This window comes from Amblyomma mixtum, chromosome 2 (genome assembly GCF_055824585.1).
Source record: "Amblyomma mixtum isolate Tamu chromosome 2, ASM5582458v1, whole genome shotgun sequence".
Classification (NCBI taxonomy): Eukaryota; Metazoa; Arthropoda; class Arachnida; order Ixodida; family Ixodidae; genus Amblyomma; species Amblyomma mixtum.
Window position 1 is genome coordinate 145300917 of NC_143013.1, and position 26500 is coordinate 145327416.

At 44.9% G+C, this 26500-nt stretch overlaps 2 protein-coding genes across 3 annotated transcripts; one reads left to right on the plus strand and one right to left on the minus strand.

Moving 5' to 3' along the window:
* The first annotated feature begins 1143 nt into the window (after nt 1-1143).
* Nucleotides 1144-26299, plus strand: LOC149361155 (monocarboxylate transporter 9-like). Of its 2 annotated transcripts, XM_089572594.1 has the most exons (6): nt 1144-1445; nt 10640-10717; nt 13635-13918; nt 18338-18481; nt 20490-21557; nt 25828-26299. In XM_089572594.1, exons 1-6 carry the CDS (start codon nt 1426-1428, stop codon nt 26013-26015), a joined length of 1782 nt encoding a protein of 593 aa, XP_089428720.1. In that variant the 5' UTR covers nt 1144-1425; the 3' UTR covers nt 26016-26299. The 2 variants fall into 2 exon arrangements, with proteins under 2 accessions (XP_089428720.1, XP_089428721.1); XM_089572595.1 differs by lacking the exon at nt 10640-10717 and having other exon boundaries at nt 1146-1445.
* LOC149361156 (uncharacterized) lies at nt 3806-4419 on the minus strand. The gene has a single exon (XM_089569457.1). The coding sequence runs from the start codon at nt 4417-4419 to the stop codon at nt 3868-3870; it is 552 nt and encodes a 183-aa protein (XP_089425583.1). The 3' UTR covers nt 3806-3867.
* Nucleotides 26300-26500: the final 201 nt, after the last annotated feature.

The following is a 26500-nucleotide window of genomic DNA, read 5'->3' on the forward strand; positions in this document are numbered from 1 at the left end:
AAGCAGCACCGCAGGACTAAGAAAAGTCAGACAAAAACTGAGATTAGCACCAGTGTAGATGACGAAGTGTCGCGGCACCCACCGACGCTGAACATATTTCTGAATGTTCTTTCATTTTTTGCGCATCGCGAATGGCCGACTATTTTTTGCATGCATTTGTTCTTTTCATGTTGGCGTTTTTTTGTTTTTTTTAATGCGATGTTGATTGCCTCAGGGCATATTGCTCCCCAGCTTCCAATGCCTTGCTTGCGGTCGACGAAGCCTGTACCCATAGCAATATTATTTTAAGAATTTAGAGTTCCATTCTTAATACGAGCATCGCAGAATGCTTGCCAAACCCGCTACCTCGAGAAGCACGTACGCAACAACAGCAGACTTTCAAGCCTTCTTCCGCCCACCGCACTTCCTCGGCGCAGAAAAAAATAGAAATTTTCAACTTCTTAAAAACCTCACTAAATCGCAACCGCTGAGCGTTCCATTTTTGGTGCGCACAAGTTCACCCACTAAGTAGGCCGAGTCCCACGCCAGCCTGACCTCATCTTACCTACGACATAATCCGGTAATGTCGCCACACTACTCGTGATAAAAAGTGCCTCAATTGCAATTTATGCCTGAAACTCATCTAGCGAACGAACTCCTTATGACGGTCACGACGCATCAATGAATGCGGAAGCCAACTCGTAGAAAGCTCACACACGAGCCGTGTTTGTGCCTGGACTACCGCACGGTTATTTAGATTGCTGCGTTTGTCAGGTGAAGTTTGCGAGCTCTTTCACCGGCGTATAACGAGTCGAAAATGAAGAAACAGCGCATGAAATTAAACACTGGTGAGAATGACGAAAAAATCCTCCATCTTTCGCCTTTAATTATGCCTCACGATAATCGGGGTCGTCTGTCTCTGGTGCCAATAATGCTGCGGCGAAAACTTTCAGCTCACGCATGACGCACAAAAAACCTTAGTGCGAAGTGTAGCATTTTTTTCAAACAATAGAGATTGAGCGCTTCTATGTAGCGTGTCGCTCGTATCTGTTGCAAGCAGCGAGAGCATCTGTTGTTAGCGAAAGAAAGGTCAGACAGCGTGCTGTTTCTTCGCAGCTTTTCAATTGAAGCGATTAGAATTTTATGAAAGCAACTTCCGTGATGCGGCGGACAGTGAACAGCTAAAGCAAGCATCGCGAACGGATAGCGAATAAAACAGCGGCGACCTGCAAGCGTGAACGCATCGGTTAGAACAGCACTCGCAACAGCTGCAAGAATTGTGGTCGAGATACCACCGACGCGCCAGATGGCTTCAGCGCGCTTATTTCCACCTCTGCGAGGAGGCGCCCTGAGCGCAAGCCGAATGCCGCAGCGCTTGACGTAGGTAGGAACTGCGCGCCGACAGCTCCGCTTGACAGCTGGCAGTCGCATCGAGGACCGGCAGCTATGCTCGGCGAGGACGAAAGGTAATGTGCGTTTTGCGTTGATACACTTCATCACACGGATGTTTTGTAAAAATCTGGCCCAAATTGCTCATGATCAAGATTTATTTTGCTCGCATTAAGAGCCTCTCGGTCTCTGAATTTTTTTAGGACAGATTTTTCCGCCGCCTGATTAAATTAGAGTGGCTTACCTGACGCCGCTCTTGTGATCAGCGCTTCTACTGGCGCGTGGGTTTTCGAGCAGTGTTTTCATACGCGAAAAAAAATGGGCGGCTGATGTGCTAAGCAAGACGACCCCATAGATCTTGTTTCTTTTTCCAACCGATAGGATAATACTTGACACGATTTCAATGCAGTTCGTAAGTACTGAGTACCGAAAACGAAAAGTTGCGGCCCTGCGTTAGAATAACATTGCTGTAATGCCGTTAAGACAGTAACTGTCGAAATGATCGTTTTCTCAGCGCAATACATTGTTCCTCCAGTAGCCTTGAGCAAATTTTAATTGCCCATGTCGAGACCAACGGGAAAATTCGTTGTGGTGGTGCATGTCGTATAAACGGGGAGCTAAGAACGGGTGCTCGCCGCTCTGACTACCTTCGCACGGCATGCAGACCGTTAACGGCCTACCGAAAGGTGAACGATGGGAGAGCTACAAGAGCGATTGAGGTGGCGGACGCGTATTCGCATCTACGTACGAAGATAAGATACGTACACCGGCACTCGTAAATGCGCCGTATCTCTGTTGACTGATGTCACTACGTTTTAGCAGACGGAGAGGGATGACAGGCAGCTTGGCTAATTAAGCGTTGTCACCACGTGCGCTGTCACTATACAATCCGGCTGCGCAGCTTAAAGCAGCCAATACACCATTCCAGAGTACCCGAAGACGCGCGCGTGGTCTCCATAACCCTGCTGAGCATGCGCGATGTGCCTCAAACCCACAGAAATGCTGCAGAGTTTCGTAGCAGCCCCTGTAGCCAATGTTCCGCCATTAACCCCCGCCGCGGCTTGGTAGACGACGCAGAATGTATACACAAGCAACAGCTGTTCAAATGTTTCAGCCCCGCCGCACGCGTGGCACAACGTCACTCGTCGCACTGCCACGGCGCATCCGACGACAGCGACATGACGCGCAGCCGACGCGCGAGCAAAGCACCACTCCACGCTGCCGCTACGAAACTGAGCGGGTCGAAATTGCCTCGAAGTAGTCGTCTTGCGCAACGCCTTCGACTATAGAGAATAAGCATGCTTTACCGGGACGTTTTATGCAACCAGCAGTGCCCAGGCGGCGATGAATTTGTTCCCCGCAACGCATAGAAACTTCTACCGTCAGCCGCTCGTGCCGCTATACACGCTATCCCGCCTTATTAACCTTTATTGATTATTTATTTATTTATTTATTTATTTGTTTATTTATTTATTTTACCCTCAGGGCAAAGCATTACAGAGGGGAGTGGGTAATACATAATAACACCGAAATACAAACAGCAGAGAACAATAAATTGTCAAAACATAAATAAGTCAGAATAAGTGGTAAACACAATATATCATTCAATAAAAGCGGTAACAGCAGCCCGAAACAATACAGGGTCAGGAATTGTGGCAACTGACGAAGGAAGGTGGTTCCAGTCATATGACGTGCGAGGAATAAAAGAATCCGAGAATGTTTTAGTTTTGCATGTAGAAATGCCTACCTTATGTATGAGATCTGTGCGGCGTGAAATGTATGAAGGGGGAAAAAGTTATTCGCAGCGAATGCACTCATGACGAAATATTTTGTGAAAAAGGAACAGGCGTGCAATTTTGCGTCGTGATGCAAGTGAAGTTAGGCCCCAATGTAGCCTTCATAACCGTTACGCTTGACGTACGCCGGAAGTGAGGGAGAACAAAGCGCACTGATTTGTGTTGTACCATCTCCAGTTGGTGGATCAAACTCCTAACACCAGGGTCCCAGATTGATGACGCATATTCTAGTTGTGAACGCATGAGTGTGGTATAGAGTAGAAGTTTGATGTTAGTTGGGGCTGCGTGAAAGTTACGTCTCAGATATCCGAGCATGCGATTAGCTTTTTTTTTCACTTTATTTCAGCTTTTTTTTTACAAAAACTGAGGGCGGCAAGAAAAAAGCAGTCATTACGACCGCTTGACAAGCCTCGCCACCCCTACAAAGAGGCAGTTTGGTAGCGACTATGATGGTTACTTCATACACTGGTAACAACGCAAGGTACACGGAAAGACAAGGCATGTAAATATATGCATAAAAGGAAACATTTTTTTTAAATACGTGCATAAAAAGAAACTTTTTTTTAAATAAATGCATGAAAGGAAACTTTGTTTTTATTTTGCATGGACAAGTAGTATTTCCGCACAACAGAATAAAGGTTTTACACAACATTTACGGTTCAATGCAATAGAATTCTATACATGGGTACGCATACTGTGGGACCTAGCTTGCAAACACATTTCGAATAGCCGAGACAGACATGCTGAGCAACATGTCGTAAAAGGGCGTGTTCAAGTATTTGGGAAGAATGTATTTTAGTGTGGAAAAGCCATAGTTTGTTCTGCATCGTGGTAATGAATAGATGATACGCTGTCGTGTCATATACGGTGTCCGATGTGGTGTAAGTGTCACAATGCTAGAAAAAAATGTGTCGTCTTCGGCTATTATTTTTTTATAGAAGGATGCAAACCTGCAATCGAACATTCTTGTTACGGGTATCATTCTGTATTGCTGGTAGATAGGACGTGTCGGAGCATCATACGGTACATAAGCAATTACGCGAGGTATTCTTTTTTGCAGTACTAGAAGCTTCTGGATGTTAGATGCTGTGGTTTGTCCCCATACAAGGAAGCAATACGATACATAAGAATAAAAGAACGCATAGTACAGATTCAGCTTAGTCTTGGTGGGCAAAATATGTTTATTCCGCGAAATTATCCCAATATATCTGGAAAGGGATAGGCACACTTTGCTTACATGAGCGTCCCACGACATAGTAGAAGTAAATACCACTCCGAGTAATGTGAAGGTTTCCACGTGCTCAATGGGGGCGTTGTCGAAATAGAGTGGTGGCACACTGCCTATATGCTGCTCCTTCGGATGGAACAATAAAGCTTTAGTTTTTAGTTTGTTTATTTTTAATGAGTTCAAAGATGGCCACTCAGATAATGATGACAAAACTGTATTTGCGGTGCTAGTTAGTTCTTGGATGTCAGGTGAGGACAAAAATAGACTGGTGTCGTCAGCATATATGATGTATTTAACTAAGTTACTGATGTTGCATACGTCATTAATATATATGTTGAATAGGAGCGGCCCCAGAAGGCTGCCCTGGGGCACGCCGTTTGTGATTGCTAACAAGTCCGAAGAGCAGTGATTTAAAGCAACATACTGGCGACGAGCACTGAAATACGATTGAATGAGGCAGTGGTCGTGGCCACGTATACCGTAGTGGTCGAGTTTTTTAAACAGAGTTTCGTGATTCAGTGTATCGAATGCTTTGCTAAAGTCTACAAAGACGCCTAAGGTGAGGTGTTGAGCTTCGAAGTTATTTAATATGTATTCTTTTTAATCAAGCAGAGCATGCTCAGTTGATCTATGCTTTGTGAATCCATACTGACAGTTGGCTATTACACAGTGCTTCTGTAGGAAATTATAGTAACGTCGATGCATTATTCGCTCTAGCTCCTTGGAGAAAAATGGTAGTACAGATATTGGCCTGTAATTTCCTAGAACGTTTTTATCACCTTTTTTATAAATAACCACAACTTTGGCCACCTGCATAGCAGCGGGAAAACGTCCTGTGCGAAGCGCGGTATTGTAAATATGTGTAAGGCATGGCACGATCAAAGGTAGTACGTATTTTACAGGTAAACTTTGAATATTACTTGGGTCAAGACTTGTGTTCTTTAAACCTTTGCACACCGAGTAAACCTCAGCTTCGTCGGTTGGTTCAAGAAACATCGATTCGTCTAGCCTGTTGCCCAAAAATCTAGACATACCTGGATTGTACTGACTGCATCCAACTTCAGTGAAATATTGGTTGAAGGCATTTGCAAGGGACGGCCCAGCGATTTCCTTGCCATGCATAACTAGGCTCGCGAGGTCCTGATGTTGGATATTTCGATTTAGCAGAATATTTAGGCGTCTACACTTTTCTTTCGGGCGGTCTGAGAGATGCGCATTAAACAAGTTATTATAGTAGGCAGTCCTAGATGATTTAATTTCGCTGTTTAAGCGGTTCCTTAGCGACTTATAAGTGGCTAACACTGCGGGGGCTCTACTTTTTATGAAAGTCGCGAAGAGCTTGTGTTTCTTTTTTACCAGTCGTACCAAGCGAGCAGTCATCCATGGCTTTCGTGCTTTTTTTGAAGGTTTTATCTCAGCGATAGGGAAACACTCATTATAAATAGGAGAAAGAGCCGAAGGAGCTCACTGTATGATTCATCGGGTGTTGTGTGCTGGAAAACAGGATCCCAATTCACAAGTGAAATACTGTTCCTGAAATGGTCAAGGCGGCTTTGGGAAAGTAGCTGTCGACGGACTTTCAAGGCTGTCTTTGCGGAAGGTTCTTTTTGAAGACGGACGAAGATAGGAAGATGGTCGCTAATGTCTATCTCAATACGACCGGCAAATGACGCATCCTCGCGATTGGTGATTAGTAAATCCAAAGAAAAAGAAGAATGTGAGGTAACGCGTGTAGGTCCGCGGATTTCATTTTGGAAGCCAGCTGTTTGTATGGTGACTAACATGCGCTCTTGCACTGAACTGCTTGTGCTCATATCTATGTTGAAATCGCCCCCGATGCACGCCAAGAAGTTTTCAGAAAGAAAAGATAACTCGTGTTCGAAGCTGCCAAAAAAATTGGCTATATTGCCATGTGGGGGACGATAAACAACGCAAAAAGCTTGACCGCCACACCTAACTGGCAGCATTTCTATGTCATCGTTACTTAAGCAGTGATCAGATAAAATGTCACAGAGATGTGCTCAATGTGCGCATGCCAGCTCAGGTTAGACGTAATATTGCCACGTATCAGTGTAGTGTCCGTTCATTCACGCAAGGCCGCAGGAAAGGGTTGTTATCATTTTTGTTCGTGACGCGAGAAGCGACCGGACTAATCTCGAATGATCACAGCCATGAAGAGCTGCATCTACGTGTTTTCAGATTACTCTAGATGATCTCGACCTGTCATCTCGAAGTTTCCTTGCCGCCTTTATATTGAACGATGCCGCGAGCAGCATGCATTCGTAGTTCGACGACTGACGAGCACGTTTGTTGCTCACGCCGCCGCCGAGTGATTCAGTTCTTTTGCGGGCGCAAGCCAGCCCAAATAAAGAGCTTCGTTTCCAAGTCTTGTTGGTGTTTTCGTGACCGCTGGACTGCCGTCACTACAACGTGGCAATGTGCATTCCGAAGTACTTATATTTTGTAACTGGATCAAGTAGCACACCATTAACAGTATATACGGGAAAATCGCTATTAACACGAGAAATGCGCATAAGTTCGCACTTTTCAGCATTCAAAGTCATATTCCAAGTTTTGCACCATGATGAGATAGCGTTAAGGTCAGATTCGATCATGTGCTTCTCGTTATCATTTGTTATTTCCCGAAAAAGGACGCCGTCATCGGCAAAAAGATGTACAGAAGAAGAAAGATTGCTGGGTAAATTGTTGATAAATAGAACAAAAAATTACCGACGATTACGTTACTTCCTAATGCGAAATTTCAGCGCAGCAAATAAGCTGTTTCACCTTTTCGATAGATTGAGGCAAAGAAATCGAGCAACACATGTATGCGCTATCACAGAATTTTTTTTATTTTTCGCAGGAAGAGGGGGGAGGGGGGCGGCGTGTACACCCAGCGGCAAACGATGGGGGCAGAAGCGCGCGCAGCAAGCGGACAACACGATAAAGGGAGGAGGGAAGAGATAGCAGCGACTGACTGATGCCGCTGACGCCGATAGTGAGTCAACCACAGCTGCGGAGTTGGTTTCAGGGACAACGCCGCCGATGCCGACACAAACAATATGATACCCTCGCTTCCGCAGCGCTAAGAACCAGGTCTAGCCGTGGGAAGGTGGTCACGTATTCGTTGACGTGCCGGGGCCTATGTGAAATAACCGGCGCGTCGGCAACTGAAGAGCACCCTATCCGCCACACAAGAACAGGGGGGGGGGGGGGGGACCCTTTCCTCCTCTTTCTGCATGGCGGCGACGGTGTTCTATGCAGTCACGTTATCTTGACTCTCTAGCGGAGTCAGCGGCATCCAGCGGTATCAGTCGGTCGCTGCTAGCGCTGGGGGGATGAAAGGGGGGCGGAGCTGGTTACGAGGCCGACGACAACGCCGACGACGACGCGAAACCCAGGAACGGACGCCAAAGAGCTGCGCTCTAAAAGCAGGGGCCCCAAGACTGTGCCTTGGGGAACACCGGAAAGAACAGGGTGAACAGCGCAATTAATATTGTTGACGGCAACAATGAGTAAGGAAAACTTCGAGCCATTTTAAAATGTTAGTGGCCGCATTTGTTTTTCCAGTCCCGGACTACTTGCTGGCAGGTCTCGGCTTCCGCTCGGACAGGAAAAGCGTCATGGTCACGTGACCTACTTGCCATAGGCTGCTTTCGAACACGGCGCCAGAGTCGGGCTCCCCCTCGGTTACCGTACAAGGACGCTGTCATCTGCTAGCAGACGATGCAAGCCACGGCCACTACGAAGGTTTAACGCATGATATCGACCTCCAGGGACACGAAAACCACTCAAAATGCACACGGAGTCTAACTTAATATGGCTGCCAGCGCGGCGCGCAGCTATCGTCTGCTGCCTTCTCAGCAGCCCCAAGCAGCCCGCGGACTGCCATCGGCTAAAAACGAACGCGTTGCTATGGCGATGCAAGCAGGTGGGCGGAGCTTTCGGGCTGCCCGAGAAAAACAAATACCGGACTCGAGTCCGCAAATAGTGCCGGACGGTCCGGGACTGAAAAACAAATGCGCCCAGTGTCTAATCCTACGATGCGCAGTTTTAGTAAGAAAAGATGATGGGAAACCTTATGAAATGCCTTCGCGAAATCTAGGAAGATGCAGTCGGCGATCCAGCGACGTTCTAAAATTGTGTGAAGTTTGTGTGTGAATAAGAGTAGCTGTGTTTAGCATGAATAGGAGTTCCTAAAACCATGCTGAGAAGGATGAAAAAACGAGTTTGATTCAAGGAAAGTGACAATATGTGAAAAGAGAATGTGCTGTAAGATTTTACATGAAATGCTGGTAATAGATATGGGCCGGTAGTTAAGAGGCGAGTGTTCATTACCAGATTTATACACAGGAACCACCTTAACAATCTTGCAATCAGCCGGTAGTTCACCGTTCTCCAATGATTGCTGAAATATTTTAGTTAAGGCGAGCGATGAATACATTTGAGTACTTTTCAGGAACTTTTAGTAATGCAATCAACACCAGCACTGGAGGATATCTTAAGGTTGTCAATTATTTTAACTATACCATCAGGATGGATGACTGCAGGATACATTGGGAGGAAGTTATTATCAGCAAGTTGAGGGATAATTATTTAACAAAACTTCTGTTTGGGCTAGATGGTGCTATGCAGGTAATTTGCTTTAGCGTTCTTGACCGCAAAATTGTAAGTGTAAGCTGCAGAGCGATAACGAGACCAATGATGTTCAGTGCGTGATTTTTTAGCTGATCGGAAGAAGCGTTTCTTACGGTTAGACAAGCGCTTAAGATGCGTGTTATACCATGGCGCATGCAGGTGATAAGATATTACGCGAGTAGGTATGAAACGGCTGGTGAGATCTAAGATTTGTTCTTGAATAAGAGCCAGTTTTCGTTCACTGATCGCGAGTCGAATTCGGCGAAAAAGGTGGCCACGAAATAACCTAGTTCATTATTAATTTTGTTGAAGTCAGCGCGGTGATACATGCGTATTATTTTAGTGTGACTCGGAGTTTTTTGTATGGGAATGTTCACAGAGAAATTGAGCAACGAATGGTCGCTTAACTGGGGCATGTAGGTTATTTCAGAACACAGTTCTGGGCACGTTGTTAGTACAAGGTCTAATGTACTTGCTGTAACTTCAGTAATTCTTGTAGGCTGAGTAACAATTTGGGTAAGATTAAACAGTGAGCATAAATTAGTGAATTCCTTGCATAGTGTCGAGGATGAGGATGGTTGCACCGAGGACCAGTCAATGCCCGGAAAGTTAGAATCACCCAACAGAAAGATAGATGACGAAGGGTAACGCGTTACGATGACATTAATGGTATCATGAAGCTCTGCAAGAAATGTAGGAGATGCATTAGGCGGTCGATAGCATGCGCCCAAAATTATTCTGCGGTAGCCTAGTTGAAGAGATACCCATATAGTTTCGATGCTAGATGTGGTGTGAAGAGAATATGACTCTATTTTTTTACTGACTGCTATTAGTACGCCACCGCCTTGCCGATCTTTCCTGCCACAACGATAGAAGTGGAACTGATTAGATGAATCGAATATCTCACAGTCACGTATGTATTCATGCAGCTAAGTTTCAGTTAGGACGACGATGTCAGTGGAACACGCACTTATGGCAGTGGAGAGTTCTGTACGTCTTTTTATGGCACTTCGGATATTAGTTAATAACACTGATGTTTGAGCTGCGTTTACACAACGGTCACTGCCCCTCGGTAACAGTTATGCTGATTTACAAGGACTAGATGCAGCGGGGTGAGACGAAGGCATGTGCTGGGTTATCGGCTTGGTGCGTTCTGCGGTAGTCTCAAATGTTTTATCGTTTAGAGGGTCATACATGCAGGACCTGTTGTTCACGACCAATTTATTGTATTTTAGCTTAAAAGATGGAGAGCCGGACAGAGATTTGGCGAAGCCAATCAGTTTTTTCCGTGCTTGGTGTGCGGTAAAACGAGTAATCATCTGTCACTTAAATGTCGTCTTCTTTGATGCCTTTGCCGCCGCGGTGGCTCAGCGGTTATGGTGCTCGGCTGCTGACCCAAAGGACGCGGGTTCGATCCCGGTCGCGGCGGCTAGAATTTCTTTGGAGGAGAAATTCTCGAGGCCCGTGTACTGTGCGATGTCAGTGCACGTTAAAGAACCCCAGGTGGTCGAAATTTCCGGAGCCCTCCACTACGGCGTCTCTCATAGCCTTAGTCGCTTTGAGACGTTAAACCCTACAAACCATCTTTGATGTCTTTTTCGCATTTCAGAATTTTCTCTCTGGTTTTGAAGCTGTTGAATTTCACAATCACCAGACGGCATCCAGAATCACAATACCGTCCTAAGCGGTGAGCCCTATCAATGTCATTCGACGAGAGGGCTGGGTCAACGTATTTTGACAGGACGCTTAGAAGTTTTTTTTTCCGTTTCGTCCTATGTTTCACGGTCATTGTCATCGGCAATATCATGAAACACTAAACTATTTCTACAGTCCTGGTCTTCTAATTCATGAATTCGTGCCTGCAGCAGTTTATTTTGTTTGCGAATATCAAGAGCAGTGCAGTTGAAATCCTGTTTTACTTCGTCAATTGCTTCAAGTGAGTGTTCAACTGTCGTAAGTCTGGAATTTATATATGCGAGGGCTAAATCAATATTCTGCTGTCCGCGCCGTAGTTCTTCCATGGTTTCCTTTATATCTTCGTTACTGGCTGAAAGCGCGACTTACTGTGTCTGCAATTCCTTCAAGATACGAAGTATTTCTATGTTTTGTTCCGATTGTGTTAATATGTCATTAGCTGTAGGATTACTCTCGTCGGTCGAGGCGTCTTTGCTCGAATCACCGGTTATTATTTTGGTACGCGTGTGAGAAGGACCTGGATTTACTTCCACATGTCCCGACAATAGCAAAAGGCAGCTGTTGAAGCATCCAATCAACACGCTCAAAAACACCCGTGGGCACGGGAGCAGCAGTACGCATCGGTTGTCACTTTTCTTAGCATACAAAGGAATGCAATTACGCACCTGGATGGCAAACAAAGGCGGTCTGTTAGCCATTGTGGCCGTAAAGCTGCTCTCGTGCTCCCACGGACACCAGTGCCTAAATACTGGCGTTGAACTTCCTGTCGTTGACCATGCCACAGTCCAGAAGTGATAAGGGCTGTTCGCAAATCTTGGGGGCGCCGCCTCATGAACGAGCACAGGCAGTTCCCAGGAAGCAAGCTGCGTCACATGGTGCAGAGAAGCAGTCACTGGCAGAGTCGCACTTACGGCTGATAGCGCCCTGTGTATAGTTTCTCTCGACTCAGCTCTGTTACCTGACACCCGCCACGTATGGTTCCGATAGAGCGCCGTTGTTCAAGCCATTAAGCACGCAGGTGGCATGGAAGAGCACTAGGTGCGCAAAGAACTGCTTGCTCCTGAGGCTAGGTTGTGTGCTGTGGGCTTCTGGGCTGGCTCCCTACACTTCAGGCAGAAGTTCATGCAATTATCATTTTTGATCAACAGGCGGCCAGAAACTACCGCTGAGTACGAAATCAAGAAGCGCGTCTGAGTACTCGAGGTAAACTGCCAGCTTTGTGAATCTCCTCTGCCTAATAACCACAATTGAAGCATAGTTGGATACAGATAGAAGGCGCCGAACTTGGACGCAAAAACTCAACGAATGAATTTTTAACGAAAATAGGCCAACCCAGTCGGAACTTTGAAATTATGGACAGTTTTCGGAACAGAAAACAAAAACGAAGCGCTACTATTCTCTCGCCCTTTGTGATGCATTGTTGATATGTGCGATGCTCACCGGAGTGTGAACGCCAGTGTGTCTTACCTAACAGAGCCGAGAAACTGCCGACGGCTCTTAGGGACCGCTTTGGTTTTCTCTTCTTTTGTTTTTGTTCTTTGCACTTCCCTGCTTTTTGTCGTGGCGGGTCCTCTGTGCTTTGACTGTCTTATTGTGACCATGACTTTGGCTTTGACTGTGTTGTGGTTTTGGTTATTCCATGTTTTTTTACGGCTATGCTTTACCCTTTAAATTGTTTTTATTTTGTTTTGAGCATTTTCTTCTTTTAAGTTTTGTTGAATTCTCTTTAAGCTTGGCAAAGTGCTGCTGGTCTGGGCTCTCTCTATATATTTATTTTATGTTGTTTTTTACACTTTTCTGAGAGGACCAATAAAATGGTAAAAGGGACTGGGTCATAAGAAGAGGGCGTCGTCTTCTCAGAGATGAAGTCCTCCAAAGCTGCGAATGGAATACGTGACTACCGCGTTTCCTTAGGAAAATAGACGGGGTCGAAGGACATACGTCACGCAGGCATCCCCTCATAGCTGCCGATAATGCCCGAGGAAATGCTCAATGCAGCGACTCGAGATCAACGATTGAACGCAATCTAATAATGCAGCTCGCAACCTGTGCTCCCCTCCTGCCGTCAAAACGGGGTTGCTGCAAATAGAGCACATATGCTCGAGCCGTATATACCATTGTAATTAAACAGGAGTCTAAAAAAACGGCCCTACACTTCCGAGAGTAACAAGCAGGTGTTACTCTACAAGTATGCTAATGCGACGTAATGCGCCACACCTTTTATGTGTGGTTGGCACTTTGCTTCACGCAGAACTCTCCCTTCAGAGTTCTGTGAGAAGGAGACCCTCTTTTCTCGAGTAAGAATGTTCGCTATCGGCGCACTTACTGAAGCAGGATTGATCACCCCATGTGCGCGCCCACTTCTGCACTCCCTAGTGTACCTCAGGCAGGCACCTGAGGCAGCCATTGGTGGCTCGTAGCTAAGTGGCTTTGTTACCGCTTCAACTGAATTCACAGTTTTTGACGAAAAAACACGTGGATCACTTTTATTTATTTTAAATTTTAAGGAGGTGACTCCACCCTAACACAAGCTGGGACAAAACGCGGTGGGCGAGGTGACGTCTCGTGATTAAATCCTAACTCACACACCCAAATCACGCGCTGGCGAGGTCTTGTCCTCGTACTCAGGAAACATGAAGGTGGTCTTCTGAAGAAATTTGAGCCGCCATGACACGAAACTTTTAACAGGCGTACTACTGCGAAGCAAAAGGGAATGAGACGCCACTGTCGCCGCCCTTGCTACATTTCGATGCGGTTAAAAGAAATTCCCGGTTCTATGCGATGCGACCATTCGTTGAGAACGTAATTTCGTAGCATTTATTCTGGAGCACGCCACTAAGGCACTGCTGCAAGTAGAATCATCCAGTAACATGCAGTAACATTTTATTTCAATTTTCTCGCCGTAACAGGACTGTCGATGAGAACCATGACTCACGGCGACGGCTACCTCACGACAGCTGCTGCTCAGCACATCGAGAATACGCAATACAAACAGAAAACCAAACCTTTCGTGACAATGTGGATTGCCATTGGAACGTGGCAGTCTTGGCCAGCCTGACGGCGCTGGTGGCGGTGGTCTCCATCCGCAATTTAGGCTTCTTCTTTGTCCACTTCCGGGAAGACCTGGCCGGAAACAGCCGAGAAGCCGCGGCCTGGCCGCTCAGCGTCCTGGAGGTGTTCTCGCACTTGGGAGGTGCGTACGAGCGACGTTCTCTTTCGTTCCCGCCATGGCCACGCTACTTGAACCGTGTTGGGGCATAGTGTTGAGTGCGGCAGACGAAAGCAGAGGAAACAAAAACCTGCAGCCCTAAATTACCATCAACAAGCAGTGGCATATAAGTATAAACGACAAGTACAGGCGCGGACCACCGGCTTCACTGATCCTTTGGACTTCAAATATACCTATCCCTGGCACACACACAAATGCAACAAAGCACACGTAGCATTTCTTACTTCTGAGCAAGTTTGCCACGCTGAATTTTTAGCACAGGATGAGGCAAAAGTTGTAGTATCACCCCTGAGAGTAGACATAAAGGCACCGCCGCGGTGGCTCAGGGGTTATGGCGCACGGCTGCTGGCCCGAAAGACGCGAGTTCGATCCCGGCCGCGGCGGCCGAATTTCGATGAAGGCGAAATTCTAGAGGCCCGTGTACTGTGCGATGTCAGCGCACGTTAAAGAACCCCAGGTGGTCGAATTTTCCGGAGCCCTTCACTACGGCGTCCCTTATAGCCTGAGTTGCTTTGGGACGTTAAACCCCAATAAACCAAACCAAACCAGTTGACAAAGCCAAAATGAAGAGCAAGCTCCCAGAAGTCGACAAATTAAATCGGCTCTTCATTTGTATATAGCAAAATATATTTAAGTGGTATATACCTGTGTAACCTGAAGGCTGCAAAATTTGCATATTTTTGGGCGGAGTGAGAACTCTAGGAACTGCCGTGGAATAAAACTTATAAAGCAGACAACGGCGATAAAGGATCAAGTTTCGGACAAGAGGTTAAGAGCAAAAGTAGAACTTTTAGGGGAACACTTCAATTCTATTTTATTCTCACTTCTGTGTGCTATCTCCTATAGGTACAAAGCTGATCGGGCCCATAGCTTGAGGTTAATTTGGAATCTATGCACATAAATATTAAGAAGGTCGCAAGACTGCACACGCATGGTCACTAGTGGATACTCATTTCATGGAACAAAACGGAAGAAGAAAACTTGCGAATTGTATCTAGGTTGGAAGCATTACAAATGCAAACAGACCATAAAATTTCTTACCCGCCCAATAGAGGGGACATGTACATGTACATGTACATGGAAAAAGTGCGACAATAGAAATTCAACACTGCAATTACATCACATATCGCATATTTCTTAACCAAAAGAATTATGGCACAAAACACGTACGTCTTATATCGATGCTTCTATTATAAGCTCATAGGTTAAACACCTGCGCCAAAAATCTTAAATTTTTTTCACTGCCTTTGTGTTTTATTTCTAAAATACGAGAGTAATTTGTGGGAGATAGTTCCACACTTTGATCCTTGCGCTCCTCACGCACCGCTGGCCATAGTCATTTTGAGATGTGGGGCATCAGAAATTTCCCCTGTAAGCGTGTCAATTAGTTTAGAGAAGGTTGTAAGGTTATTTGATAGAAAAGAAGCCCCCAGTGTACTATTATATATACCTGAAACGTAGTTCCGTAATGCCGTAATCTGAGTGAATTATTCTGTATAACAGTTTTTGTTATATTCTTTTGCTACGGAATTAATCAGCCACTGATCTCTCTTTTGTATATCACAAGTTGAAGGAAAGTGCGAAAGAATAGTCAAAAACTAATTTATTTATATATTTATTAATCCACCCTCAGGACCAGAGGCCTTACATAAGGGAGTGGCTACAAGTTAAATCAAACAGAATATAAATGCAGTCAGTCATCATGATTGACAGACAGGTGTGAGCCATGACAGACGGGTATGAGATATGTGTCAGACAGGTATGAGTATGACATTTCTTTCTCCAGCTATCCGCGCTGTGAAAGCATTGCACGCCGACTTGACCACCATATATGACCGACCAGAAAAGTCTAAAAGTTAAGAAAAAAGTTTTAAAATCTTCACCCCAGGGAAAAGTGACGAAATGAATGCGGATTCAAGGACAGGTTTCTAAATCACGAGTGGATTAAATGTTGTATCTGAGCAACAAAACACGTTTGAAGAAAAGGAGGAGCTCAGGAGGATATCTGAAGAAAGTCAGAGTCTAAAAAGAAGACCACAGAAACATAACAAGGCTGAATCAAGTATCACCTTAAAAATAGAAACATGAGCGATATCAGAACCATAGAATTAAAGTATGGTCGAAGTAACAGAGAGACATCTAAAAGCACGAAAAATGAAAATAACAGCGACAGGAAGGTAGGCGTAAAAATAATACAGTAGCTGGAAGAAAAAGCCAGGAGCTTAGTAAAGGGTTGAGATGATTACTGAATGAAGCAGACACAAGCAAGGTCTTCTATTGCGTCGTCTAGCTCAACCTTATTCGCACTACCACACCCGGCGGATTCCTCAAAACGACCGCTCCCCCCTTTCATGGCTGCGTTGTGCGCAACCTACATAACTTAAAGGTGCACTGAAGAGGAATCTGAACAAGTCTTTTTGCCGCGGGAACTCCATCTACGCGTTCCGAGCATTCTTAGAAACTGCGACTTATTGCCCTGTGTGAGGCCGATTTCCTTAATTAAATCGGATTAACGTCCGGTTTCCGCCTTTTTTTTTTAATTCTCCCAGTAAGGTGGGCGGAGTCGACCAACGCGTGGACTGCCTTTCAGCCAGCTCCGTGGGGGCTTTGCTTTCACTTTATTTTCTTCTTTAGGTATCCGTGAATACATAGTTTCATTCGCTGATAATATAGCCGTAAAATAAGAATGCAGAAATAAAAACAGGCGCGGACTATTTGCTACTACGTATTACTCCGCCGATGGCAGAGCGGCAAGCCTCCACGGAGCTGGCTGAAAGGCACTCCACGCGTTGGTCGACTCCGCCCACTGTGCGGAGAGAATTAAAAAAAAACGCGGGAGCCGGACGTTAATTTGATTTAATTAGGGAAACGAGTTCAGATTCCTCTTCACTGCGCCTTTAAAACAGGGAACATTTTTCAGATAACCCTCTCCCAGATCTGTGATCAGCGTGCCGCTTGTCTTGCGCGAAAAGGCTTACATTTGCGGTACTGGCACATGAGAGCATTGATTGGGTCCTGTAGGGAGAAAGCTGCCCTTCCTATCTTACGTATAGCTTTACTGCACTTTTAGTTACATTCAAGTCACTGGTAACTATTGACGACTACGCTCTGATTTCGCCTCAACGCCTCATGTGTTTATTTTATTTTACACTCATCAGCATATCAGAAGAGTGTTTCGAAATTTGCGGTGCAACTTTTCCTTAAGCTCAGCGCTAACTATTCATTAACTGATCGAAGTGGCACCTCGGCTTCAATGGCATTTAAACTTAAACAGGCGTCGGCTTTGTGGTAGCCGTCTTTTCTGCAATGTCTCTTCCATGCATACGCACGCCGGCTATATCTTTATAGAGCTCAAATCTCCTCCCTGATAGGCTGCTGGGCACGGAAATCCGTTTGGGAAAATAATTCAAAGCACAGTGAATTTGCAATATAAACATGAGGGCTTTAATTTTTAGGAAAGTGCACGTTGGCAGTAAAACGTGCAATCGGCTTAAATAAACGTCATGTTTAGCCCTAAGTTTTTCTGAGCTTCATATCCCCCCCCCCCCCCCCCCCCCGGTTGTACTTGCCGTTTAGGCACGGTTCACAGGCGTGTTCACGCAGCTCTGAGCACTTCATAATTGCTTGATGGAGACGGGAAGCGCAACGAACAGATGAAACCAAAATCTTCATTCTTTACCAGGTATAAAGGCGCACATGGGCTATGCCGTTTTGCATCGATTAGTAGAGGACACGAGGCAAAATCGAAGCATTAACTACTTACAATCCACCCTGATTACACTGCCATTGAAAGGTGGCGGGCGAACGCAGCGCACCTGGTTGCAAAATTTGGCGACTGCAAATTTTTTTCTGAACCGCACTATACCTCAGTGACTTTCACAATCACGGAGCCATTGCTCTTTAACATCCTTTAGCGCTTGACGCACTGCGGCGGAGAAGAAGTGATTACGTCTGTACTGCTTCAACCCTGTCTCACTATAGAGCGCCCCGATTCCGCCCCACTTGTTTTGACCCTCGCTCGAAAGCGGCCACGTCTTGTAACAAAATGCTGCGCTTGGAGTGGTTTCATTGAATGGAACTCCAAATCCCGGTAAAAATTTCTTCTCTATTTAAAAGTGGATAAGGTCGTCGTTGCAAATAACATAAAGTAGTGCTTTAATGTGGAGGGCTGCTATAGTGGCAGTAGAATTATCGTTTGTACAAAGGTATTGAGAGTGTAATTTCTCCGTGAATCTCAGAGTAAGACTTGTTTCTCCATTACGTATTGAAGCAGGGGCGCCTTTAAACATCTTCCCTAATAATCGATGCCATAAATCTTCATGAGCGTCTCACTGCGATGCCGATTTAAATGCCACACTCCGTGTACTCCTCGTGCCCATGCAGGGTTTCCTGTAGCTCTTCTCGGCCAACGGCTGGACGTCTTCGAGATTGCGGTCACTGGCAGCCTGCTGGTATGGGCTGGCCTTGCACTGGCATCCTTAGCGGATAGCGTCTTCTGGATGAGCGTGACGTTTGGTGTCGTGCACGGTAAGACGCAACAATATTAAGGGCTGGAATTAGTACATGGAAATATTTAAAGCGATGCATTAGTTCTGGCTGCTTTTCCCTTATCGAAACTTCTTGTCGCAAAGCCAGCAGAAAGGAGACCCGTTCAAGTGGCAAGACTGCCTGAAGTTCACCGGCCCACTAGCGAAGACATCCTCGCAAAAACAAATGCACACGCGTTATGACCTATTAGCATTGTTTCAAAGCATACAGCACAGATTCCTTCAAAATGTGCTTTCCTTCGAGCCTCTTCTGCGACACAAACTTCATGCGCCAATTCTGTGATCGTCAAACGTGCGGACCACACAATGTTGTTTAAGCGCCATCCTAATGAGCTTAAAATTTCCGTGCGCTTTCACCTGATCCCTGTGCCATACCAAGTGTCATTGCCTTATGACGAGAAGCTTGGGCTATAGAAGCTTGCAGAAGCTTCTATATAGTATTAAAACACCCCTACAAGCCTTAACGACTATGGCACTAAATAGTCTTTGTAGCTACCGCTGTAAGCGTTGAAGCTAAAATGTTATTCATCGCATCTGTCCTCAAAGACAATCGTAAATTGATTCTACATTCATATGTGAACTAAATGCTGGTGATTTCATAGAGGAGTTTTAAAACTTTCGGTAATTACTGCCCACTGACTCTTTTCCCCGCGGGCTGCCGGCCAGCCGCCCCATAGGTATACAGTGGGTACAAACCTAACATCAACATACCTCCACTGCGAGTTGGCCCCACTTACGGAGCCGCTCAACGACGCAACCAGCGGTAGGCGTCTCAAATCCCTGGTAGAGCCATTGTTCCTTTACGTTTCACAGCGAGGTGCTACCACAATTGTGCTACCACTGCGTGATGTTTCCTTTGAGCGCTCTTATATCGAATACGACAACACTGAAACCGTTATTTTTTGAACTCAGAAACAATTTAGTGCATGCGCCAAAACCGATCTCAATACAGAAGCTACCAAAGTAAGTTCAGCTCATGGTGCTGTTTTTTAATTTTTCTTTCTTGAAATAAAACGTCATTTATTCACTATTCGAGCAGAATCTGTCTGCCGGATGGCATTATGGTTCGCATTGCAGGTGGGAAGCACAGCCCAGTATGATCCTAATAAATCTCATTTTCTCAACTATGGATCGCTGAATTAGCTGAAATGCTCCTAATAATTTACATGATCGTCCTTTAGTCAGTCATCTCGATCCTCAGTGATCACCATCTCGTTGTGCATATTTACTGTGTGCGATAAAACGAGAACAAGCAAAGGCAGGTCCTTGAAACTCACTGCATAATTTGACAAAATCGTAAAATAAAAAAGTATGTTTTGCAAACGGTTCTTGGCCCTGGGAAATCAAATGCATAAGAGGAGGAAAACTGATAAGCGGTGAGAGGTGTTCTATTACCATCCCGTTTGCATCTTAAAGACTCTGTGCATTGTTTTTTTTCGTATTGTAGGAGGAGACTTTGGTAACTATTTGAAATGATTAATCGCGAAAAGCAAAATGAAAATGAGCCGCATTTGCTCTTTTTGTTGTTGCGGCTAATTTGATTCTAGTAAACGAGCGCCGCTTCAAAGATATTGCTAACCTTTCTGCACATTTTCGTTGTGTGTTTTGTATCAAAGAGCAATATTTAATGTCACCAGAAAAGTGTACTTACGTGCTTTCGTAGAAGGCAGTGCGACTGTCCTGTTGAGGTCTCCATAATACATGCGACTACTAATATTGCGTACTTTAATGATATCATAGCTGTTTTTATTCTTCAGAGCATGCAGATTCCACCTCCTGTTAATGTCGCATATTTGTCGCATATAACAAGCCCTGAGGGAAGATCATACACCCTTGATCAGCCCAGTTCCCTCATCTCATATAGCTCTCTTCAATCTAAAAGTTCTTTCATGTCAAGTTTCCTTAGTGCAGCTTACGCCTACAGGATGAAGACAAGAATCGTTACAATACTACCAAATGTTCAGATACCATTATCTGGTTCTATGCAGGTGGCGGCGTTGGCCTGGTGCTGGTGTCTTTGGACAGGATACTGATGCTCTACTTTGACCGATATCGGGGCGTAGCCAACGGGCTCAAGTGCGCCGGCTGTTCAGTATCTTCGTTCGCCTTCGTGCACGTCCTTTCCGCGGTTCACAAAACATGGGGATTCAATGCAACGCTGCTGATCTTGGCTGTTGCATCGACGTTGACAACCTTTTTCTGCTACATGCTCCAGCGGCTAGCGGCAGACCACGGACTTAAAGTTCGGAACGAACACGATGACCACAAGAGTATTTGCATCTTCAACTGCACACGCTCTTCCTGCATTAGGACTGCGTCGGAACGTACGTGCAAAGAAGTGCTGTCAAGGATTGACGGTGACAGAGCCGGACGTGTTCTACTCTTCGAAGGCAACCCTTCCCTTGATGCGAATTCTGATTCCAATTACTGCGATGGCAAAGGGGTACCTAGAGAGAAAACAGTACGATGCCATTCGTGGTCGGTGCCTGAACAAACAGAAGCTAGTAAAAACCTCTGTTATCAAAAGCCCCATCTGCTACTTAAACCACACACCTCCACCGCAAGCACAAGGTTTTTCCAAGACCTCACACACCTCTTCGTTCTGTTCAAAGACTCGACATTCGCAGGCCTCATACTGTCTTCTGTGGCTGCTTGCTTCGCCCTGTTCATCTTCGCGGAAACCGTCGTAGACTACGCTTTGGACAAAGGCGCATCACGGGCTCAAGCAGAGTGGAATATCGCGCTCTATTCAGCGGCATCATTGGTTGGTGCACTCGCAGTGCCCGCGATCGCGGACAAGAGGTACGTGAGTCGGTGGACTCTCGTTAGGCTAGGTTATTTCTGGCTGGCAGCATCGCTTCTTTGGCTGTCGTGTGCCAAGTCGCCGCTCGAGTACTCGCTGGCAGTGGCGTCCACTAGTGTCGTCGCTGGAGCCATTGTGAACCTGAGAATCGTGCTCCTGGCGGACTACCTTCCGGACGCACTTTTCACGCTTAGTCTTGGACTCTCTGGCGCAATCTTCGCGCCAATCGCCCTTTACTGCCCAAAGATCATAGGTAAGTTTCTGGGTTCTCAAATTTATTACCTTTTATTTATTTGTACATACTGCAGCCCCTACACGGGCTATCGCATGAGTCGGCATATATAAAACCTCATAGATGCAGTCAAAACTATATGACATGACCGCAAAAATTAAAACAGCACAGTTGAAAACATAGAGAACACTACACAAATTGGAAAAAGTAGATAAAGAGATTAAAAATCAACTATGGCATGCATACATCTGTCTATTTGAACGGAACACACTAGACCGGGCAATGTATTCCTCTGGTCATTGGTACGCGGAAAGAAACTGCATTTAAAAACATTAACGTGAGCAAAGGAGGGTGAGAGGTTAAGATTATGATAACTTCTTGTTGAAGGTGGTATGGCACTCGTGACATACCTGTTGCGTGAGAGTAGGTAGTGCAAATGAACGACACAGTGCAAATATTTTAACGAATCTAGTTGCCGGCGAGTTGCGAGGGAAGTTATTTGTAATGCTTTGATGGCAGACGAGGGTGAAATATCACTGCGATATTTATTGAATATATAGCGAACTGATTTTCTCCGGATGGCCGTCCTTTGGATGGACCCAGTTTTCTTAATCTCTGTTACCTTGTAGGGTTTCAACACAGAACAAGGGTAGTCAAGAACTGGACGGATTAGGGACTTACAAATTAGTAGCCGGGTTTCCTTCGAAGCCTGCGTAAATGTCCTTCTGAGGTATCCTAACTTTTTCAGAGTTCTATTAAAAATGAAGTCCACGAGTTTCAATCATGATAAGTTGCAGGTAAAAATATTTCCTAGATACTTCTATTCATACACTCTTTGAAGGGGTAATTATGAAAAGAATAATCGAAAATCAAAGGAGAGGAACTATTACTGAATGTCATGACAGCTGCTTTGCCGAAGTTAATGTTCATCTGCCAACTTTCCCACCCCCTACAGAAGCTAAAAAATGATTCGTTAGTGCGAGAATAATCTGAAGAGTGAATAATGTCGTAATAAGTGTAAAGCACAACCGTGAGTATGCATGCGAATGTTCGAAGTGATATTACAAGGCAGGTCATTAATATACAATGTTGAAATAATAAAGGTAATAAGACCGTGACTTGAGGCTTTCAGTAGTCCCTTTTTATTCAGAATTGAAAACGTCCATGGAGCGGGTATGCAGTTTTGAAGCAGATATTTTTGACAAAATGCAATAAATAGCAAATGATGGCACCGTGTAAGGAGTAGCGGCAAATTACAACGCAACATGCCTGTTGAACTTTTGAAGAATTTCCAACATCAATCATTTCAGGCCAAATGCGAATTAGGGGCGCTAGCACTTAGGCTTCCGTTCGAAGCTCGGTCACAAAGATCGGCGAAATCGAACTTAAGCTACGCTTTAACGGCATAACCTGATAGCGTTGATCTCTTAACGCTCATATATGAGGAATTGTCAGTTCTCAACTTTACATTCATAGATCATTGTTAAGTTTCAGGCCGCCTGATTATGTCCACAATTCGAACAGGTCACTTATTTTTTATTTCTGTAATCATTCATTCGTCATTTGATTTGAGTAGCCCCTTTTTATTCCGCATTCAAAACGTCCATTTAGTGAGTATCCGTAACAATATATTACATTAAGATAAATTCATTCCAAGGGAGCATGGCTACATACAGGCAGCAATGTTTCGTTGTTCTGTAACATCATTTTACAGCCGTTAAACAATAGATGGCACTCTACATTACTTTGCTATTGTGAGTTAAAATGTCTGCAGATAAGGCAGTATTTCTGGCTCCTACCAAAAAAACAAAAAAATGAATGGTAACGTCTTTCAAATTACATAAAATTAAAATATCGGTAGCAAATTACCTGAAATACTCTCACAGGCGCTCTTTAGCTGTGCTTGCTTTCCAACGCTGACAGCGGGAAACACGACCCTTATTATCCCTTTCAAGACGTGTGCGATAACGCTATGCACAGACCAGCTCATAGTATGAAATGAAAAACAGAACACAAGTAATCCCTGTCGATCATGGGAGACCGTTCTGGCTAGCTCTAACCCCACAACGCAAGTTTTTGCGGTGGAGTGGGCTGACAAAGTCGTCGAGGGCTGCGACCCTCCACCACTTAACGCGGCCTCTTACTAAGTTCTTTCCGGCGAATAAAATGTTTTACAATCAATCAACTTTAGACTCCCCATTTGCCCGTAATTAGATTCTGTAGTTTTGAACGTTTCGAACCTGTAATCGAGCTATTTACACTTAGCAGTTTGAAGTTAGAAGCGTGTTTTATTTGTTTTTTTTTGAAAGGGCATCAAAAGGTACACACAGGAGGAAGTGACAGCCTTATACTGCACTAGCCCAGGTTCTTGAACATAATAAACAGAAAATGAGGGTGTCTGTGAGCAAGCGTAGCATAGCGGAAAGTTTTTTTTTTTTTCCAAATAGTAAAAATAATTTTGAACAATTTTCAAAATTGGAAGAAAGAATTAACCTGCTATATACTAGCACAAGCTATTACGAATAAATGTATACAGAGGATACAATGATTTTCGCTGAAAAGGAAGGCATAGACTAAAGGTTATGACAAAAAGGGATGGAAAGAATGCAAGCCTTTAACTGCATAATAGATAATTGATCCACCTTTGTAGAGTATTGGAAAAAAAGTTTTCACATGAGAATAGCAGAACATAACAGGTTTCTTACAAATAAATAGTTAAGTCATGAATATTCTACAATAACTATTCAGAACATCAATAGCAGCATTGAGGCTGTAGGTGTTTAACAACCTTACCACTAGGAGTAGCATGTTACAGAACCAGCTTGAAGACTGAAACGCTATTTATGAAGGTTGGTGCGCTGACAGCGTAGTAATAAATTACTTCGTACGACTCATGTTCTATTCAATCTTTAGGGATGCCTGTGGATTAAGGAATGCTGAAAATTCGCTTATAAAAGTCAGTGTTTAAACCTATACCTTAGTTATGCATACCAAGTTAAAACACTAATAGTAGGGCTGCAATGTAAGGGCTGTAAAATCCTCGAGCCATTGCGACTCTAACTGTAAGCATCTAAAAAAATATTGGAGACATCATGTCTCGAGTGCTAAACCAGGAGCCCATGACGTAAATTACATGAGAATGGATGGATGCACAATACAATTATATCAGCTCTTAAGGGAAAAAATAAGAAACGACGGGATTTAATTATAGTACGTATGCCGTGTATCAACTTTAGGCTTTGTAGGCGTAGTGGGAAAATTGAAAGTTAAATATGTTAGAAATTAAGTTTACAGGGGTTTAACGTGCCAAAGCGACTCTGGTTAATGCTGTACTGAACGGCTCCAGAAATATCGACCACCTGGGGCTCTTTAACGTGCATTGACATCGCACAGTACACGGGCCTCTAGAATTTCGCCTACATCGAAATTCGACCGCCGTGGCCGGAATCGAATTCGCTTCTTTCGGGTCAGCAGCCGAACACTATAACCACTGAGCAACCTCGGCGGTTATGAAGAAGAGAAAACAAGCACGAATAAAGACAGAAGTCAAACGCACGGGACGTTCACAAATATAACACCTCCACTATAACCAAGTTTTCCAGAACCCTGTGCTATGACAACTGCGACGCAGGACGATATTCAGTACTGCCCTTCCGTCTCGCATCGCGGTTGTTCTTTCACTTTGGACTGGAGAGAGTTTGCGCGGTTTCAGAGTGAATTTGAAGGTGAAGTTTCCATTAACTCTTGCCTTATACGTTCGTTGAAAAACTAAACACCCCTTCCACAGAACGCGATTAGCGTTAGAGTCCAAGATTTCTTAGGAGCTATATAAAAATTATAATCGAAGAGCAACATATCATGTTGCACAAGAGACTCTGAGTAGGACGCAGGTCCTTCCTACACGTCAAAAGTACCGTGGTCTTATATCGACTTGCTACTGTCGCCACATCGCTGCGAGAGCTTCGAGGGATTGGCTCCTTCCTCATCCACCATGAAACCGAAATGGGCGCTAGGGCTGCACTCGTACGAGGAGGAAATCACAGATTATACTAAAAGTTTTAACAGTGAAACCAGGGGCCTCATGCGTGACCAAAGTGCAAAATCGTTCTCTTCCTTCTCTTTCCACTCACCGCCTCATAGTAAATTACAAGCGCATTAGAGAGCGTAAGAAATAGACAGTTATGAATATTGGCCGCCTTCTTTTTCCTCCCACTCTGATGCCGAAAAAATGTTTAGCCTCTGGTCACCAAATGATTAGAATTTTGCACAACTTTTTGTTCTATTGTTCCAGGCTTCTACCGGGATAACGGCGGATCATACGACAACCTCTACATAGTTCTTGTGTTCATCCAGGCGTGCGTCGGGAGTGCGTTCCTTGTACTGGTTCGTTGTGGCAAAGGCGGAAATGCAGCGAAAGAGACCAGTGGATACACAGCACCTTTAAAAATGAACCACGACACTTGTACACTTACGGCGTGACCCAGCATTTTGTGCTACGTCATGTGCTCGGCCTCAGCATGGTCCTTGCCTTGTAAATAGCCTCTGGTCTGGTTTTGTTACTGTGGCCCAAATACTGCTTATCAAAGGCTCCGCTGGCACCGCAATAGCGCCGAGTCTCGTCAAGCAATGTTCAGTAAACGGGAAAGACTTCAACCTGTGGTGATAATCTGTGATAACGTAATATTTTTGTGGTGTTTATGAATGTTCTCCTGCTGGGCTGGTGAACTTGTTCAGGACCCATAAAATATCATTTTTGTATCACAGTAGCAATAATGACTCACCATGTTTATTGCGCGACTTAGTGAATTAGTCACGCTTTCAGTGCGCGCAGTTTCGAATCGAGAGTGTTCTCGGTTTTTTTGCAACGTTTCAAACTTATGCAGCTTCCGACTCTCTAGTCGTGCCGTGAAGTTATGGGCGCCGTGATGGAGTAGACGGGGCAAACAGCACAGAAATATTGCTCT

Excerpts from the sequence above, each read along its gene's own strand:
- LOC149361155 (XM_089572594.1), top strand. The coding sequence starts at position 1,426 with ATGCTCGGCGAGGACGAAAG. Across the intron at positions 10,718-13,634 it reads TCACAATACCGTCCTAAGCG|GACTGTCGATGAGAACCATG; the intron begins GTGAGCCCTATC and ends TCGCCGTAACAG. Across the intron at positions 18,482-20,489 it reads GACGTTTGGTGTCGTGCACG|GTGGCGGCGTTGGCCTGGTG; the intron begins GTAAGACGCAAC and ends GGTTCTATGCAG.
- LOC149361156 (XM_089569457.1), bottom strand. The coding sequence starts at position 4,419 with ATGTCGTGGGACGCTCATGTAAGCAAAGTGTGCCTATCCCTTTCCAGA.